General features: G+C 32.8%; 1 protein-coding gene across 1 annotated transcript; it reads left to right on the top strand.

Moving 5' to 3' along the window:
- The first annotated feature begins 2824 nt into the window (after window positions 1-2824).
- LOC143615703 (uncharacterized) lies at window positions 2825-3989 on the top strand. The gene is made up of 3 exons (XM_077088768.1): window positions 2825-2930; window positions 2997-3058; window positions 3680-3989. The coding sequence occupies exons 1-3, from the start codon at window positions 2873-2875 to the stop codon at window positions 3806-3808; spliced, it is 249 nt and encodes an 82-aa protein (XP_076944883.1). The 5' UTR covers window positions 2825-2872; the 3' UTR covers window positions 3809-3989.
- Window positions 3990-12052: the final 8063 nt, after the last annotated feature.

Raw genomic sequence — 12052 nt, 5'->3', positions numbered from 1 at the left:
AATTTATAATGCTTACTAACAAACGTATTATAAGGTAACGACTCAAACTAGGCTAAATCAATAGCTACAAAAAATTAAAAGTAACCCGCGTGACGCGCGGGCAAAAAGCTAGTGTATATATATATATAGGGTTAGGTTAAAATAAAAACCCACTTGAGTTGTGAAAACTTTAGAAATTCATTCTCAACTACATGCTTTTAATTAAAGTTTAAATCTTGTGGTACACAATTAAAGTTAATAAAAAATGTAAACATATATATAATATTTTCTCTCTCCTGGAAACATATATAAAAATTTGTAAAAAAATGTTAAAAAATAGCAAAAGAATGTTTTTTTGATTTTTCGATATTTTGTATTAAATGTAACAACACATATTATGTGTGTAAAAAAAACGATGTTACATAGGGTTTACACGGGTTTTCATAACTCAAGTGGGTTTTCATTTAACACTTCCTATATATACATATATATATATATAGTTTTAACCGACACTTGAAATGTGTCCTGTAAATCATACGAGGGTGTTTTCTAAATAAAGTGATATGAAAATTAATAATTGTGGCACCAAAGGATATGTGTCAAAGTTATATGAGTTCCACTTAAGGAAATGGCAGAAAATGATGGAAAAGAAAATAAGGTTTGTGTCTCCGAGTTTCATTAAAGAAGAAAAGAAAAGAAATAGAGAGAAAACAAGGGTTTTTATAGCATAAATGCTTTACCTCCGGTTTGAATGAATTGAATGGAAGAAAAGGAAAGGGGGGTGAATGTAAAGCCAAGAAAATAAAAGAAAATGAATAAAATAGAAAGGAAATGAATGAAAATGCTTTCCTTCTTTCCTTTCATTTTCTTTCCTTTCATTTGTCTTAATTCGTTAAGTGAACTCAGGAACACATCGTTACGTGGCTTATTCCTAACAATAAGGTTGCATTTGTGAATGATGAGTATGATAGTGTTAGAGTAAAATGAGTATGCGGGAAAAACGAGTGAAAAACTAATGTGACATGTTGGTTAAGTCTACATTGAAAATAATGGATGTTATCGTTGCAGACTGTCCTAATTAGGGATGAGCAAATTCGGTACTTTTGGTACCGAATCCGTATCAAAGTTTTAAGTTTCGGTATTGGTACGGTACGGTACGATATCGGTATTTCTTGAAATTTACCTTAAATACCGGTATTGTCTCGGTACCGAACCGAAAATTTCGGTATCGGTACTAGTACCAAGAATTTACGATTTTTGGGATCGGGATTTTTGGTACCAATACCGGTACGATACCATCTCATCACTAGTCTTAATGCACTGTAACTTTGCAAGGACAGTATGGTCTTTTTATTTGGACTTGGTGCAACCCATTAGGGATAAGTAAATCCGGTACCGGTACGGAACGGGTACCGATTTGGTACCGTCAATACCGAATCGGTACCAAAGTTTTGAGTTTCGCGATCGGTACGGAACGGTACCGGTATTTCCTAATTTTTTACCTTAAATACCGGTACCGTAGCGGTACCAAATTTTGTGATTTTCGAAATCGGTATTTTCAATACCGGTCGATACTGATACTGTTCTGAGCTCATCCCTGGAAACTATTACTAGATTGGATCAACCGGTGTAATAATTTCAATATTGAAACTTTATGAGGGCTTTTTAGGTATGTCATGTCTAGCTAGCTAGTATTTATCTTAATCAAATGCACCACAATTTTTTTTTCTTTTTTAAGTTATTTATAATGTTTGAAGGTAAAATAGTAAAATACGACTTGAAGTTTAATATGTTGATGGTGGAGTGGTAAGACATAGACGTGATGTTTTATGTAACTTAAGTTTGATTCATGCCACTCGTAATTTAGTTTTGGCGACACCAGGTGATAATGGGAGACTTAGTGAGTAGGTAGTGAATATTTCTTTTATAAAATATAAAAAAATTTAAAAAAATTATTAAAAAAACTACTAACAAGCATTATATATTGGCCAATAATAACCCATATATAGATTATAAGAACACCCCAAAATTATTAATAGAATCAGTTAATAAGCCTAACCCAATTTCTTAAACATAATACCTAAATAAAAATTAGATAAAAAAAAACACAAAAGATAGATTTGCGCACCGACAAGTGTTGATAGATATTTTTCTTTAATGAGATACATGAAGAAGAATTTACGTAGTTGGATGGTCGACGGTTATATGAATGATATGAATGATGCCTGCATTTACTATATTGAAAATAAGTTATTTTTGAAAGTCGCGATTGAAGATGTTATGAATCATTTTCAAAACATGAAAACGTGTAAGGAACAATTATAATATGCATTATCTTTTTGTTTCATATGACCTTTTATTTTAACTGAAATTTGACGACATAAATAACTTACAATTTCAAAATAATCCGGGATAGACGCAATGTCCACAATACCTGGATTTAATCAGATACAATTTGAAGGATTTTGTAGGTTCATTGATCATGGTTTGGCAGAGGAGCTTTCTAAGTTTCCAACCCGACCCATTTTGGCCCGAAAAATTTGACACCGGGAAAACACCAAGCACCGAAAATCCCGAACCCATAGGGAAAATTGTCTTGGCTCCGCCAGTACGAATAGGGCGCACGGGCATTGGGCCTAGGTGTGTACTGATATGATGAATTTAGCGTGTAGCCGATTTGGAGAATTCGTTGGCATTTAAAAAAATGGACTCGAAGTTACATTGGCAAAAACTATAAGGACCAAGTAGCAATATTCATCATTTTCAATATTTAAAAGGTGAAAGTCACCCAAATTAAACTGACCTCTAGGGATGGGGTTTCGGCGCAGTTGATACATAATAATCAAATCAATTGAATCATAACAGTCGCCGGAAAGAAAGTATTTGATTCGAGATGTCGAAGAAAAATAACTTATCTCTTAGAAAAAAGCAGCATGAATTCGAGCTTCGAAGTAAGATCTTATTATTATTTTTAATTGATTTATTGTTTTTTTAATGTAATTGTTTTGGATGATTAGGAGAAAAGGAAGAGATGGAAAAGAAGGCGAAGAAGTTAGAAGCTAAGAAGCACAAGATGAAAGTAACTCATTTACCTCTATTTATTTATTTATTTATTTATTTATTTACTTCATATGTTTTTGATACTTGTGTTTGTTTTCATGTTTATGTTTATAAAACTGATTGATTTTTCTTTAATTTTATTATTTTTTAGCAAATTGATATGGTTTCTAGGAAAAATATATGAATCAACTCAAATTAATTTACTGCACCAAGCCCGAGCCTTCTACTAAGCTTGATTTGATATACGAGAGCTCGAGTTGTTGTTTCAAGTTTGAGCTGTCATGGGCCCGGCTCGCTTGTTACTTTTTTATATATTTTGAGAAAAACCTTAAACAAGCCTAAGCTTAGCCTGAGCTCGTGTACAGTACGTTAAAAGTTAAGAGCACACGAGGCTTGTTATGGCTTGATACCTAAACAGCTTTATTTGAGGCTCGATAACTAGCGAGCTTTATTTGAGGCTCAAGCTCGGGCTCGGGATCAGGCTAGGTAGAGCTAGTGAGCGGCTTGGCTTGTTCACACCTTTAACTTCAATTAGTTTAGTACACGGATGTCAACATAGGCAAATTTTATTAGTTTATGATGTTACTGTTTTATTTGGAGTGTTGTAAACTGAATCAATCTCTGCATATTTTGTGATTAGGTTGACGGAAGTGCAAGCAAGAAGAAAAAGGGTAGCGGTGGATTTGCAGTAGGGAAGAAGAAATTGAAGACTAGAATGACACCGTTGGCTAAAGCTAAAGCTGCTCAAGCCATGGAACTTGACAATTGAGGTCATATTTTCATAGTTGAATTTAACAGATTTTGTTGATGGCAACGTTTCAAAAGAAAATGTTTTACGCTTTGTTAGTGACGAGAAATAGTGGCCCGGCGTTTCTGTCACTTAAAAAGTGTAATCATGTTTACAAGTTGAGTTTGTATTCTTTAAAATGGTGTTTTATGAACTTATATAATGTTATGCGATATTCTTTTCTTACGCCGAACAGTCATGGTAGGTAATGAGTCGTACACTGAAAACATCATTAAAGATGCACGATTAAACTATGAAAGACATGCTTTTGTAAAACGTGGTTACGAGATTCAGGATTATTTTGTAAAATTTGGAAAAAACGTGTTAAAAGTGTGTGAGGTCGAGTTGTTTTCTAAATTATTTTACCAAGCGCCTCTAGAGGCAAGGTCCATTTAAAGTGAGGCCTCTGTGAGCCCATGAACGGATGATGTGACACTGAAGAACAATGCACCACGAGCAGCGCTTTGTGAGGCCTGTTCATGGGCGGTTTTTGATGTATCTGTGGCTATTGCCGGTCTGGGAGTGGTTTTTGTTTATTAATTCTTTTTCATGTTTTCGTATAGTGATGATGCACACATTATCATAAGAGTTGGTAAATGTTGATGTGTTAAATGACTACATGTTTATGATGAGCGTATATAATTTATAACTGTGGATTTTGTTGCTCTCGTCTAGTTGTTTCATCAAACTTGACGCTTTACAGCCAACACCTCTCGCCTCCACAACCCTTGTACCGCCTCAATACCTCTCAGATCTTTTCATTTCTCTTGTGAACACAGCGTAAATCTCCATTCACTCCATATATCTTATCATTGCGGCCTTTGATTTTCTTCCTTTTCTTTTGGGTTTGATTTTAGTTTGGAAGTTTGTGGTTTAAACCAACATGGACATGAGTTCTTTTATAGGACAAATAAATTGACAATGAATGGTTAATTCTAATACTAAGAAAGAGGTCAACTTTTTGAATGGTTAAGAAAAAAAGGTATTTTTTTAGATAAAAACTCTGGGACATTTAGTAAAATCTCATGTACAGTAAAAAATTTTTTTGAACGACCAATAAAAATTATAATATATATGCCGGCTAACACCCGAAGGCACCCCAACTAAATACACCGTCAATCACAAGATATCGCGAAGCAACAATACAGCAACCGCCAAAACTAATTCCAACAAGAGGAATCGAATTTACGTCACTCTTCCAAAGTCAAAGAATCCCCGCTCGGTTTTAAATTCCCAAGAAACCAAAAACTTTTACCTAACAAAACTATTTGTAGAATCCAATGGGGTAGGCTGCTATATAAAGGCATGTGCAATGGGTACACCCCAAAGCCACATCATCCTCTAAAACGCTCCAATATCATTACTAATCTTTATAAACTTGCGTGTTGCCAACCAAGGCGTGAATGCCTCAACATTTAGGTAGGGGACTACCCACTAAATGTATCACCCATTTAATTCATTTAACCAATTAATGTGAACAATATCATATTCCTTTAATTTTATTTATTTATTTAATTTAAACACTATTTTAATCAACGTGGTTAGTGAAACTATCACACACCTTTGTGGATAAAGCCCATCCATCTATGTGATAGGACGTTTTTGACTTTTAGGGAAACCATTACCGATGTCCTAAGATGAAACTAGAACACGATGCCATAGTGAGTGTTGCCACATCTGAGCTACGCGTCGAATGTCATACAAGCCACACATCTCCACAAATGATTCGATATTCTCGTTCCTTCCTCCTCTTTTCACAAACCAGCATTATCCCTTTCTGAATGGTTTGTAGCCACTAACCAAGTGAATGAAAGCTAATTATAAGTGAACTAATAAAGCTAGGCTAAATTGTTATGCGTGATATTCTAGTTTCAAGTAACTAGACTATATTGTAAGGGGAAAGTGAATATGGGGCTGTTAAGCATCTAATCTTAGATGCGAAACCCCCAAAACCACGTAGTTTTGAGTCAAATCAATTAAAAATTTAATTTTTGTTATTAAATTCCTAATTTCTCTCCCACTCCCCCATCTCCCTTACGGATTCACATATCTTTACAATCTCATGATTAAATAGCCAATTTTTCTACCCGTTGACACTTAACTTGCAAGTCATGAATTATACTTTACAACTGATCAAATACATAAATTAAAAAAAAAAAATAATTCGCCGCCTAAAACAGAGCACTTACTGATGATCCATTTGCATCTCAATTAATGGCTTTGCATGAGATGGCTCAAATTTTCAATGTTACACACCAGATAAATGGACTTTACATAAAATAAGAAAGAAAAGAAGAAAAAAGAAAAAAAAAGCCATGTAAAAAAATCCATTACGTGTAGAAAGTAAGAATTGAGGATTTGGGGTAGTTTACCAACCCCGTTCATGGATTGTAATAGATCGTAAGAAGCTGATATTAAGAACAATTACTATCGGTTAAGATTTGAGATTAGTAGTGTGTGGGTATCAATTCGTAACGATATATACGTATAAAATTGGGGAAGAAATATTATAGGAGTGAAATAAGAATATAAAAATAAAATTATTTTTTAATGAATTCGACTCAAAACTACGTAGTTTTGAGGGTTTCGCATATAAGGTTAGGTGCTTAACAACTAAAATGAACTTCTAACTAAATGTTTCATAAACAGTTTACTAAATGTTCTGTTTGTTTACAGGTCCAAGTCTGTGTTTTTATACTATTCTACTTTTATAAGTGTTTTTAAAATCTAAAAAAACATGTAATTGAACCTAGAGAAAACTTCAATTTTGGTCCATGTGGTTTCTTAAAATTATCAATTTTGGTACAATAGTTTCAATTAACTATCAGTTTAGTCCAACCCATTAACGTCATCCGCCAACCGTTGGTTAATACAACTTTGATGGGCTTTTTTGTATTTTTCACAAACTTTTAATCATAAGAATTTTTGGGTTTTCTACCAAAATTAAATTTTATACTTTTTTTTATTAATTTTTAGTATTACGGTTTGTTATATTTGTTTATATATAAATATCTATACACTTTTTATTTTTAATAAATATATTTTTTTTAAAACTGACGCTTTTATGCAAGTGTACATTTTTAATACATACAATCCAAGATATCAGTCCCATTTTTATGGGTTGGCAAGGTGATTAAGATGTGAAATAATTGTTTTAAACTCTATAGAAATCAAGAATTTAGTTGTTTGAAAAAAAAGTACAAACCAAGAATTAAATTAATAAATAGATTTTCAAAAACCCTCTGTCATTTGAAAAGTAAAAAAAAAAACAATATAAAATAAATGTATGTTCTTTTTACCACCGAGAAATAAAAGCAGAATAGTTAAGTTTTCTAAATCATTTGTTACTAGTAGTGTAGAATTAAAAAGGAACTTGAAAAAATAAATATTTTGTTTTAAAGCCTAGATGTTATTACGGCTATAAAAAAGTAAAATAAAAGTCTTCAAATACAAATAAATAAATACACAGTTGCATAAAAGCTCCGGTTTCAGAAAAAAAAAAATTAAAAAAGTATATATTTATATATAAACAAATATAATAAACCATAAAAGTTAGAAAATAACAAAAAGTATAAAACTTATATTTAGTAAAAAAAAAAGAAATATTCATATGAATTAAAAGTTTGTGAAAATATAAAAAAGCCCATCAAAGCTATATTAACTAATGGTTGGTGGATTACGTTAGTGGGTTGGACTACAGCTGATAGTTAATTAAAACTATTGTACCATAAAAGCCTAAAATAAACCATTGAACCAAAATTGATAATTTTAAGAAACCACAGGGATCAAAATCGAAGTTCTCTCTTGAACCCAACATTCAGTGAACTATACGTTAACTGTTGGGAGGGAAGTTCGTTCATATTTGTTTATTTTTTAAATGAACAAGCATGAGCACAACATAAAAGTTAAATTAAAGAACACGAACATACCCATATCTGTGCTTGATCGTTCAGTTCGTTTACAAGTATTAATATTCTTTTTGTTGTCTTTTATATACACCATTTGTCGAAGCAAACCTATATCGATTTATCATATTGGGAAACAAACTAACGAATCAAAATATAAAAGTAACTAAGATTCTAGAAAGCCTAATTGGATCGGGTGGGTATTTACCCGCATTCGGATCCCACTCTTATTTATTAAAAAAAAGCAAATAGTTTTATTCTTTTTTGAACGACAAACAAATAGAGAATTACCTAGTTGCATCGTACGAGTTAACCCAATGGCAAAAGGCCACCAACCCAGCCATACGATTCCCTTAAGCGCCTCAAAGTTATATCCAATTTCGGGGAAAACCCACCTGTTCGAAGGCCCACTGGTGGTATAACCTGGACGCCATCAGGATCGAACTGGAGATCATACAGAGGATACAACTGGAGATCATAAAGATCCAAGCCTTCCTTCATTGAGTCACCCATGTCCCTCAAAGCGTTGTCTGCAGGGATTGAACCTAAGTCTCTATTAAGAAATTCATGCTTCCTATCACTACACCACAATGGAAATGACCAAATGGTTCTATTATGCTAATAAAAGTAGTAGAAAACCAAGTTAACAAAATTAGAGCATTCTCATCCTATCCTCTAAAATTATGTGATGAAAGCTTGCAAATTATAGGTCGGGGTTGTGAGTGTAAATAGAGAAAATGTAGTGATTTTTTTTTTTTATAAATTTGGGAAAACTTTGTTTGTGCCTATTTATTTTTTAATATTTGTTAAATTGGTTGTGAGTAGAGAAGAGAAAAAACTACAGTGATAAAAGTATAAAAAAATATTATTTAATTGAACATGAGCGAGTAATGCAATGTTTTTTTAGTGTAATTATAGAAATATGAATGGATGATAGGTTGGGCGTATTCGTTCGTTTACGAGCGTTAGTATCATTCGTATATACTGAGCTAGTGTTTTACCCGGTGTGTTGAGTCGGGTAGGTCGGTAAAACTCAGATGTTGATAAAAATCCAAGCATTGTAGGTCCCGGCTTTGAGACGGTTTGTCGACACGAATTCGGTCAGTTTTGGTTATGTGCGTTGTGGTATCTGAACTACAATAATAAATAAAACAAAAACTATTTAAAAACTGAGGTGGACTAGTGGGGTGGAGTCGGCCAGTAAAGCTCGGGCATATTGTCGATTCCGGGTGTTGGGGTAATGAGTCTACAAAAATTTGGCTGGTCTCCGCCATGTTAGTTACGATACCGGAACTAAAAAAACAAAAACAAAAACAAAGTTGATATTCGGTCAGTTTTCATTTCTATACTAATGCTAAAACAAAATGCGGTGCAGTTTCATTTAACAACGCAAATATTCGGTCCACACCAAAGTTATGTTAAAAGACAAACCATTATAAGATACACAAAAACATAAATAAGACACTTAAAAAACTTAAATAATTCTAAATTCTAACAAACACAAAAACATAACACTCTTAAAAAATTGAAACAAACACTCCACAGCATTAGAGATTCGAACCCTCATTCCAAGTCGGTATATACACTTATCCTTACCAACAAAGCCATCCAACCAACACCCATCTATATGCCAGCCACCAGAACCATTACTACATATACAAAAACAAAAATAACACTTTTTGTGGCACCAAAGTTCTCAATTATACTAGTATACTAGGCGGGTGCCCGCGCGATGCAGTAGGAAACACATACCTTGGTAATCATGTAATAAGTTTATGGGCGTTCGTTGTTTGATTTAAAACCGTAAAACCGTTCAAATTGATCATTGGCTTGATTTCACGGTTAATTTTTTTCATTAACTTTTGGCCAGTCGTTTTCGGTTTTCGACGAAAACCCGATGCTAACGGTTATGCCCACGGTTCAAGTTTGGCCTTCAAACTTTTTGTGAAGCCATTGCAATTTCGTATAACATTAATTTGAGCTGATTTTATTGCTTTGTTTTTGTAATGTGAGTTGTATAAATGGAGGACTGAATTCGTAACCTCAGAATTTATAAACTAAAACAGAACATGGGTTATACTTTAATGCATATTTATGTGTTTAAACATTTGATTGATTTATAGTTACATATTTGAATTGTGCATTAATGCTTTAGTGACTTGTACATTATAAATCGTATCTTGGTATTGAATAAATTTTATATGGAAACGTCGAAAAAATTAAGTATGATGCATCGGTAAGCTCTGTTTTTTCTTTAAACGTAATATATTTAGAGATATAGAAGAAAACAAGAAAACATAAAAAATTGCCAAATACACGAGTAAAGATGAAGGGGTAAACGTTGTAACAATTTCTTAACTTTACAAAAGGTTAGTGAAGTTTAAGGGCCAATATTGTAACTATTTTCTAACAAATTGAATTTACGTAAAACATATTTTGTAGTGGAGAACTTTGCCCCTATGCTACATGTTTATAGGGTTTTACATAAAGTTTTAAATATTGTAAATTACTTAAAAACCTAGTATCTTAATTTTCCAATGAGTGCTACATTATATATACTATAGACGGATGCCCGCGCGATGCGGCGAGGAACGAAATTCTAATAATCATTTAACAATTATGGATGTTTAAGGTTCGTTTGAAACCTTGAAAACGTTTAAACCAATCGTCACTTTTTGTCAGTTGGTTTCTGAATGTTCCAACCATAGCAAACGGTGGTTTATGCTTTATACTGAAAATCGGCCATATAAAACCGCGCCGGTCGGTAAACTTATTATTGAAGCTCAATGTGTGAAACCAAACCATTAGTAACGATTCAGTTTGAGTTTTCAACGGTTTAGTTTCGGTTTTCAATAAAAAAAATTATGAACCAACAGTTTGGCTTATTGTTTAACTTAGAATCCGTTAAAATTGAATTGTGAACACCCATACGTAACATGCTAGTTTTAATTGGAATAAACTATAGCAATATACTATACCCAAATTAAAGACAATAAAATGCTAATTTTTATGATGCAATTTCTAAAAAAAAAATATTAGCATATGAAAAAGTTACGTCCGTTAGAAAATCGTTGATGGGAAGTTGGTCAATGTTGTAACTATTTATAGGCATATTTTTAATAAACAAGTTTATTCTTATGTTACATGCTATATAATATGTGTATTATAAATTAGTTAAAAAAGAAGAGGTAGATAATTAGCGTTTGTGGAAGCAAACCAGCACTTTGTTTGTAGTTGGAACATAAAAAACAAATAGTGTTTGGGTGGACAAGATCCAACGCCCACAAACACACTTGAAGTAACGTTTATTTCCAGATCAACCTCCTCGTTCTCTCTTGTTGTTCTATTTATCAAATCAAGCAAGCAACAAACCCAATCAATCCAAAAAACACAACACAATGGCGTTTGCCAGATCAGTCCACCTCCACCTCCACCTCCATCCCCATTGCTGCTAATGTCTCCGATGTTATTATTAAATATTTGGTTCTATTTATTATTGTGGAGGTGAAAATTGATCTCATATAATTTCTTAATTGTTTATTGATCTGTGACGTGAATTACTAGTGTTTGTTAATTTCATATATAGCATTATTTTTCTTTAATTACACACGCATTCAGTTGTTTCTCGGCTAAAGTTGAATGTGCTAAAACTAGTTACATTATTTTTCAAAAGAGTTCGGTTTAGGTTTTTTTTTTGGTTTTTGCATTGCAGCTTAAAGTTTTTGGGCCGAAAAAAATTGGCTCAAAATAATTAATTTGGGTCTAATTTTTTATATTAAGCAATAACTAATTGATCACAATATTTTTGGGCTAAAATATTTGGGTGACACTGTTAAATTTTATAAATACCTCAAATAAAAAGTTAAAAAAAATTTGTAAGTTGGGCTCGGTCTGGCCTTTTTGGTTATTATAACGTACAAAACCAAAACCGAACCGAAAGTTTGATTTTTGTGAAAACATAAAAAGAAATCTCGATTTTTGTTTCGGCATTTTTTTTTTCAGTTTCACGTGCACCACTAATCTGATATGAGTTAGTGTTTGCTAATTTGCTTTAGCGAAGTTATTGTTGGATTCCAAATTGATCTGACTTGATTTGTTAATTATGAGTCTTAGGTTATACTCTTTGATCTGTAACATGAGTTAGTGTTTGTTAATTGGTATGCATCAGTTAAACCCTAATTTGCCACTAACACGTTGTTCATGAGCTGCTTCTTGATAAAAATTTAATGGGCTCAAACTAGTTGAGCAATATTTGATGATCATCTGTGAGAGTGGCGGATTAGTTTCGGTGCTCAAATTTCTAACAACCCAGTGTCAGAAT

This window comes from Bidens hawaiensis, unplaced genomic scaffold (genome assembly GCF_021521415.1).
Source record: "Bidens hawaiensis isolate Kalapana, Puna unplaced genomic scaffold, B.hawaiensis_p1.1 tig00043991_1, whole genome shotgun sequence".
In the NCBI taxonomy this organism is placed as follows: domain Eukaryota; kingdom Viridiplantae; phylum Streptophyta; class Magnoliopsida; order Asterales; family Asteraceae; genus Bidens; species Bidens hawaiensis.
This window is presented reverse-complemented; position numbering and strand designations above follow the sequence as displayed.

Bases quoted from the DNA above. Each gene is read 5' to 3' on its own strand.
- LOC143615703 (XM_077088768.1), top strand. From the start codon at position 2,873: ATGTCGAAGAAAAATAACTTATCTCTTAGAAAAAAGCAGCATGAATTC. The intron at 2,931-2,996 runs GTAAGATCTTAT...TTGGATGATTAG, and splicing joins GCATGAATTCGAGCTTCGAA to GAGAAAAGGAAGAGATGGAA. The intron at 3,059-3,679 runs GTAACTCATTTA...TTTTGTGATTAG, and splicing joins CTAAGAAGCACAAGATGAAA to GTTGACGGAAGTGCAAGCAA.